Source organism: Arachis stenosperma, chromosome 9, assembly GCF_014773155.1.
Source record: "Arachis stenosperma cultivar V10309 chromosome 9, arast.V10309.gnm1.PFL2, whole genome shotgun sequence".
Taxonomy (NCBI): domain Eukaryota; kingdom Viridiplantae; phylum Streptophyta; class Magnoliopsida; order Fabales; family Fabaceae; genus Arachis; species Arachis stenosperma.
In genome coordinates, this window is record NC_080385.1 from 77,622,786 (window position 1) to 77,630,619 (window position 7,834).

A 7,834-nucleotide genomic window follows, 5' to 3' on the forward strand; every position below is an offset into this window, starting at 1 on the left:
GCGTTTAACGCCAGCTTCTTGCCCTTTTCTGGCGTTAAACACCGGGCTGGTGCCCATTTCTGGCGTTAAACGCCCAGAATGGTGCCAGACTGGGCGTTTAACGTCCATTCTGCTATCCTCACTGGCGTTTAAACACCAGCAAGTTTCTCCTCCAGGGTGTGCTATTTTTCATTCTGTTTTTCATTCTGAATTTGCTTTTTCAATTGTTTTTGTGACTTCACATGATCATCAACCTATAGAAAACATGAAATAAAAATAGAAAATAAATAGATATAATAAAATTGGGTTGCCTCCCAACAAGCGCTTCTTTAATGTCAATAGCTTGACAGTGAGCTCTCAATGAGCCTCACAGATAATCAGAGCAGTGTTGGGGCCTCTCAACACCAAACTCTAAGTTTGGTTGTGCCCCCCCCCCCAACACCAAACTTAGAGTTTGAATGTGGGGATTTTGTTTGACTCTGTATTGAGAGAAGCTTTTCATGCTTCCCCTCCATGGTTACAGAAGGAGAACCTTGAGTCTTATAGTTTGCACTGTCTGCAAACCACGGAGCTTCCTGAATAGCAAACAATTGCTCATCCGGAAAGGTTTCAGAGATCTCAGTAGGAGGGAGGGATGCTCCTGCTACTGGTTCTATCTGAGACAGGTGATCAGGTACTTGATTCTCTGTCCCTTTTCTGTCTCTTATTTCTATATCAAACTCTTGCAGAAGCAACACCCATCTTATGAGCCTGGGTTTTGAATCCTGCTTTGTGAGTAGATATTTAAGAGCAGCATGGTCAGTGTACACAATCACTTTTAATCCTACTAAATAAGATCTGAACTTGTCAATGGCATAAACCACTGCAAGTAACTCCTTTGCTGTGGATGTGTAGTTCTTCTGTACATCATTTAGAATACGGCTGCCATAATAAATGACATGTAGTTGCTTGTTGTGCCTCTATCCCAATACTGCACCAATGGCATGGTTACTGGCATCACACATTAGTTCGAATGGCAGTGTCCAGTTTGGTGTAGAGATAACTGGTGCTGTGACCAACTTAGCTTTCAGAAGGTCAAACGCCTGCAAACACTCCTTATCAAAGATAAATGGTGTGTCCGCAGCTAGCAGATTACTCAGAGGTTTTGCAATTTTTGAAAAATCCTTTATAAACCTTCTGTAGAATCCTGCATGCCCAAGAAAGCTTCTTATTGCCTTAACATTGGTAGGTAGTGGTAATTTTTCAATTACTTCAACTTTAGCTTGATCCACCTCTATTCCCTTGTTTGAAATTTTTTGCCCAAGGACAATCCCTTCAGTCACCATAAAGTGACATTTTTCCCAGTTTAAAACTAGGTTGGTCTCTTGGCATCTTTTTAGAACAAGTGCTAGATGGTTAAGGCAGGAGCTGAATAAGTCTCCAAATACTGAAAAGTCATCCATGAAGACTTCCAAAAATTTCTCTACCATATCTGAGAAGATAGAGAGCATGCACCTCTGAAAGGTTGCAGGTGCATTACACAGACCAAAAGGCATCCTTCTGTAGGCAAACACTCCAGAAGGACATGTGAATGCTGTTTTCTCTTGGTCCTAAGGATCTACTGCAATTTGGTTGTAACCTGAATAGCCATCCAAAAAGCAATAATGTTCATGACCTGCTAGTCTCTCTAGCATCTGGTCTATGAATGGTAAGGGAAAATGATCCTTTCTGGTGGCTGTATTGAGCCTTCTGTAGTCAATACACATACGCCACCCTGTAACTGTTCTTGTAGGAACCAGTTCATTCTTTTCATTATGAACCACTGTCATGCCTCCCTTCTTGGGGACAACGTGGACAGGGCTCACCCAGGGGATATCAGAAATAGGATAAATAATCCTAGCCTCTAGTAAAGTGACCTCTTTCTGCACCACCTCCTTCATGGCTGGATTTAGCCGCCTTTGTGGTTGAACCACTGGCTTAGCATCGTCCTCCAATAGGATCTTGTGCATGCATCTTGCTGGGCTAATGCCCTTAAGATCACCTATGGACCACCCAAGAGCTGTCTTGTGTGTCCTTAGCACTTCAATTAGTGCTTTCTCTTCCTGTGGATTTAAAGCATAGCTTATGATCACTGGAAAAGTGTCACCCTCTCCCAGAAATGCATATTTCAAGGATGGTGGTAGTGGTTTGAGCTCGGGTTTAGGAGGTTTCTCCTCTTCCTGAGGAATTTTCAGAGGTTCTTTTATTTCCTCTGATTCCTCAGGCTAAACATCTTTAAAGATGTCCTCTAGTTCTGATTCGAGACTTTCAGTCATATTGACCTCCTCCACCAAAGAGTCAATGATATCAGTGCTCATGCAGTCATTTGGGGTGTCTGGATGCTGCATAGCTTTGACAACATTCAACTTAAACTCATCCTCATTGACTCTCAGGGTCAATTCCCCTTTTTGGACGTCAATGAGGGTTCGTCCAGTTGCTAGGAAAGGTTTTCCTAGAATGAGAGTTGCACTCTTGTGCTCCTCCATTTCCAGCACTACAAAGTCAGTGAGAAAGGCAAATGGCCCAACCTTGACAATCATGTCCTCAATTACGCCTGATGGATATTTAATGGAGCCATCAGCAAGTTGGAGGCATATTCGGGTTGGTTTGACTTCTTCAGCCAAGCCAAGCTTTCTGATAGTGGATGCAGGTATTAGGTTGATACTTGCCCCAAGATCACATAGAGCTTTCTCAGTACAAGTACCCTCTAATGTGCATGGTATCATAAAGCTTCCAGGATCTTTAAGCTTCTCTGGTAAGCTCTTTAAAATGACTGCACTGCATTCTTCAGTGAGAAAAACTTTTTCAGTTTCTCTCCAATCTTTCTTATGACTTAAGATTTCTTTCATGAACTTAGCATAAGAGGGTATTTCCTCAAGTGCCTCTGCAAACGGAATCTTTATTTCAAGAGTCCTGAGATAGTCTGCAAAGCGGGCAAATTGTTTATCCTGTTCCGCTTGGCGGAGTTTCCGAGGATAAGGCATCTTGGCTTTATATTCTTCAACCTTAGTTGCTGCAGGTTTATTCCCTACAGAGGTGGTTAGAGAAGCCTTCTTAGAGGGGTTACTATCAGCACTTACAGGTGTCTGATCCCTTTGTAGCATTTGAACGCCAGTATTGGGTGCTTTTTGGGCGTTTAACGCCAGATTGCAACCCTTTTCTGGCGTTTGAACGCCAGATTTGGCTATCCATTGGGCGTTTAACGCCACTTTCTTACCCTTTTCTGGCGTTTGAACGCCAGAATCATTCCTCTCTTGGCTCTTACTGTCCTCAGAGGGATTTTGGGCAGTGGGTTGGTCATCCTCTGTCAGTTGTTCCTTTCTTGGCTTTGTGCTGCTTTGACTTGAAACATTCAATGTCCTCCCACTCCTTAATTGAATAGCTTGGCATTCTTCTGTTATCTGTTTAGATAGCTGCTATTTTGTCTGATCCAATTGTGCTTCCATATTCTTGTTAGCATTTTTAGTGTCTTGGAGCATTTCTTTAAATTCTGCTAATTGTTTTGTCATAAGAAGTAATTGCTGATTAAGTTCAACAATCTGTTCTTGAAGATTAGGATCAGTAGTTACTGCCATAGCCTCTTCTTTTAAAGAGGACTCACTGCTTGAGTATAGATGTTGATTTTTAGCAACCGTATCTATGAGCTCTTGAGCCTCTTCAATCGTCTTCCTCATGTGTATGGATCCACCAGCTGAGTGGTCTAGAGACATCTGAGCTTTTTCTGTAAGCCCATAGTAGAAGATGTCTAACTGTACCCACTCTGAAAACATTTCTGAGGGGCATTTCCTTAGCATACCTCTGTACCTCTCCCAAGCATTATAAAGGGATTCATGATCCTTTTGTTTAAAGCCTTGGATGTCCAGCCTTAGCTGTGTCATCCTTTTTATCTGATAACTGTCTCTATGTTTTTATGCTTGTAGTGGGTTGGTTATTCAACCACCTCTTAGCTTGATCTCTCACAGCAAATGGAAATAGTAATAATCTGTAGACATCCTGATCCACTTCTTTATCACGTACTGTGTCAGTAATTTGCAAGAACTGTGCCAGAAACTCAGTAGGTTCTTCCTATGGAAGACTGGAATACTGGCAATTTTGCTGCACCATGATAATGAGCTGAGGATTTAGCTCAAAGCTGCTTGCTTTAATGGGAGGTATACAGATGCTACTCCCATATGCAGCTGTAATGGGGTTAGCATATGACCCCAGAGTCCTTCTGGACTGTTCATTTCCACTTATGTCCATGATGGAGAAAAGGGAATTGATATGAATTGCAATTAAATTATATTTTAAATTTTTTTATTTAATTAAAAATAACCAAAAAAATAAAACAAAATAAATTGAAGATAAAATAAAACTTTCGAAAATTAGAAGGAAATGCAATAAAAGCAAATTGAAAACTAAATTAATTAATTGATTAAAAAGATTTTGGAAAGAGCAATCAAAAAGATATGATTGAAAACTATTTTGAAGAAGATGTGATTAAGAAGATATGATTGCAGTTTAAAAAGATATGATTTTGAAAATCTTTGACTAAATTAATGCAAAATTTCAAAAAATATGAGTAAAATAAGGGAAAGATATTTTTTTATTTTTTAAAATTTAATGAGGGAAGAGAAAAACAACAAATCGACACTAAACTTAGAAATTTTAGATTAAAACAAATAGAACAAACAAGAAAACTTTGAATGTCAAGATGAACACCAAGAACACTTTGAAGATCAAGATGAACACCAAGAACAAATTTTTGAAAAATTAAAGGAAAACACATGGAAGACACCAAACTTAGAATTTTTAAAGATCAAGAAAGGACTAGGAACATGCAAATTCGAAAATTAAAAGAAAATAAAAGCATGCAATTGACACCAAACTTAAAATATGAAACTAAACTCAAATAAAAGACTCTAAACCAACAAAAATAAAATATTCCTAATCTAAGCAACAAGATAAACCGTCAGTTGTCCAAACTCGAACAATCCCCGGCAACGGCGCCAAAAACTTGGTGCACGAAATTGCAATCACACTTTTGTAATTCCGCACAACTAACCAGCAAGTGCACTGGGTCATCCAAGTAATACCTTATGTGAGTAAGGGTCGATCCCACGGAGATTGTCGGCTTGAAGCAAGCTATGGTTATCTTATAACTCTTAGTCAGGATATCAATAATTCTCAGGTTTAATTGTGAAAAGTAAAAGAACATGAAATAAATACTTGTTTTGCAGTAATGGAGAACAGGTTGAGGTTTTGGAGATGCTCTATCTTCTGAATCTCTGCTTTCCTACTGTCTTCTTCTTCATGCACGCAAGGCTCCTTCCATAGCAAGCTGTATGTAGGGTTTCACTGTTGTCAATGGCTACCTCCCATCCTCTCAGTGAAAATGTTCAACGCACTCTGTCACAGCACGGCTATTCATCTGTCGGTTCTCGATCATGTCGGAATAGAATCTAGTGATTCTTTTGCGTCTGTCACTAACGCCCCACAATCGCGAGTTTGAAGCTCCTCACAGTCATTCAATCCCTGAATCCTACTCAGAATACCACAGACAAGGTTTAGACCTTCCGGATTCTCAAAAATGGCCGCCAATGGATTCTAGCTTATACCACGAAGATTCTGATTAAGGAATCCAAGAAATATCCACTCAATCTAAGGTAGAACGGAGGTGGTTGTCAGGCACACGTTCATAGGTGAGAATGATGATGAGTGTCACGGATCATCACATTCAACAAGTTGAGGAACAAGTGATATCGTAGAATGGAAGCAAGCATGATTGAATGAAAAACAGTAGTAATTGCATTAATCCATCAAGACACAGCAGAGCTCCTCACCCCCAACCATGGGGTTTAGAGACTCATGCCGTAGAAGGTACAGTATGAAACGTGTAAAGTGTCATGAGGTAAAGATACAATGTCAAAAGGTCCTATTAATAGTGAACTAGTAACCTAGGATATACAGAAATGAGTAAATGACGTAAAAATCCACCTCCGGGGTCCACATGGTGTGTGCTTGGGCTGAGCATTGAAGCTTTCATGTGTAGGGACTTTTTCTGGAGTTAAACCCCAGCTTTTGTGCCAGTTTGGGCGTTTAACTCCAATTTTTGTGCCAGTTCCGGCGTTAAACGCTGGGAATTCTGAAGCTGATTTGCAACGCCGGCTTGGGCCATCAAATCTCGGGCAAAGTATGGACTATTATACATTGCTGGAAAGCCCAGGATGTCTAATTTCCAACGCAATTTAGAGCGCGCCAATTGGCTTCTGTAGCTCCAGAAAACCCACTTCGAGTGCAGGGAGGTCAGAATCCAACAGCATCTGCAGTCTTTTTTCAGCCTCTGAATCAGATTTTTGCTCAGGTCCCTCAATTTCAGCCAGAAATTACCTGAAATCATAGAAAAACACACAAAATCATAGTAAAGCTCAGAAAAGTGAATTTTAAATAAAAACTAATAAAAACATACTAAAAACTAACTAAAATGTACTAAAAACATACTAAAAATAGTGCCAAAAAGCGTATAAATTATCCGCTCATCAACGCACAAAGCACGCTTGCGCGTGGATGCCCCTTTTTTTATTTTTTTTCACACATATGAGGAGGGGCTATTATAGCACAAATTGATGGTAATGCATGCTAAAGGTGTCAAAAACATCAAAAAAATCTCATGTAACGCTCAACCTTAAGCATTTCCTCAATGTCTCAATTCAATCAAACCATCATCAATGAAGTCCTCATGAGCAATTTTAACATAGAAATCAAGCAAAAAGCAATCCTACTATGAACAACTCACAAGTCAAGCAATCATGAAAAGATAAAGACTCAAAAAGCTATATAAATGAGCTAGAAATAAAGAACGATCAAACCGTGGAGGGGTGTCTCCCACCTAGCACTTTTGTTGGATGGTTATGACCTCAAATTTTGTTGCCTTCGGGTGCGTCCTCAAGAAGGAACACCTCAACCTCTTTGTTGCTTTTCATTTTCTCTCCACGGTATAACTTAAGACGATGACCATTCACTTTGAAGATGTTGGGGCTTGAAGGGTGCCTTAGGTGGTAGACTCCATATGGTTCGGCCTTTTCCACTCTATAGGGGCCTTCCCACCTTGATCTTAGCTTCCCAGGCATCAACCTTAACCTAGAGTTATAGAGGAGAACTAGTTCTCCGGCTCTAAAGTCTCTCCTTTTTATGTGTTGATCATGCACCGCTTTCATCTTCTCTTTGTAAAGCCTTGAATTCTCATAAGCTTCCAATCGAAGCTCCTCAAGCTCCACCAATTGTAACTTTCTCTCGACTCCAACCCTAAATCATGTGTTACATTCTCTTACAGTCCAATACGTCTTGTGCTCTATTTCTACTGGGAGATGGCAAGCCTTCCCAAAGACCATCCAGAACTAGCACATACTAATTGGCATTTTGTACGCTGTCCGGTAAGCCCAAAGCACATCAACGAGCTTAGAACTCCAATCTTTCCAATGAGGCTTCACAACCTTTTCCAATATGCGCTTGATTTCCCGATTGGAGACTTCGGCTTGGCTATTTGTTTGATGATGGTATGCCGTGGCCACTTTATGGATGATGCCATACTTCTTCATTAGCCCTGCCATTCTTTTGTTACAAAGGTGCGAGCCTTGATCACTCACGATTGCTCGTGATGATCCAAAGCAGCATATAATGTTATTCCAAACAAAAAAAGCACTACATTAGCATCATCAGTTCTAGTGGGGATTGCCTCCGTCCTCTTGGAAATATAGTCAACGGCTAGAAGAATATACAGGAAACCATTAGAATTTGGGAAGGGCCCCATAAAGTCAATACCCCAAACATAAAAAATCTCACAAAATAACATGATTTG

The 7,834-nt window shown here is 40.3% G+C and overlaps 1 protein-coding gene across 1 annotated transcript; it reads right to left on the bottom strand.

The window, feature by feature from the left end:
• Window positions 1–6,893: 6,893 nt before the first annotated feature.
• LOC130949632 (uncharacterized) lies at window positions 6,894–7,586 on the bottom strand. The gene is made up of 2 exons (XM_057878298.1): window positions 7,402–7,586; window positions 6,894–7,281 (listed from the first exon to the last, which is right to left on the bottom strand). The coding sequence occupies exons 1-2, from the start codon at window positions 7,584–7,586 to the stop codon at window positions 6,894–6,896; spliced, it is 573 nt and encodes a 190-aa protein (XP_057734281.1).
• Window positions 7,587–7,834: the final 248 nt, after the last annotated feature.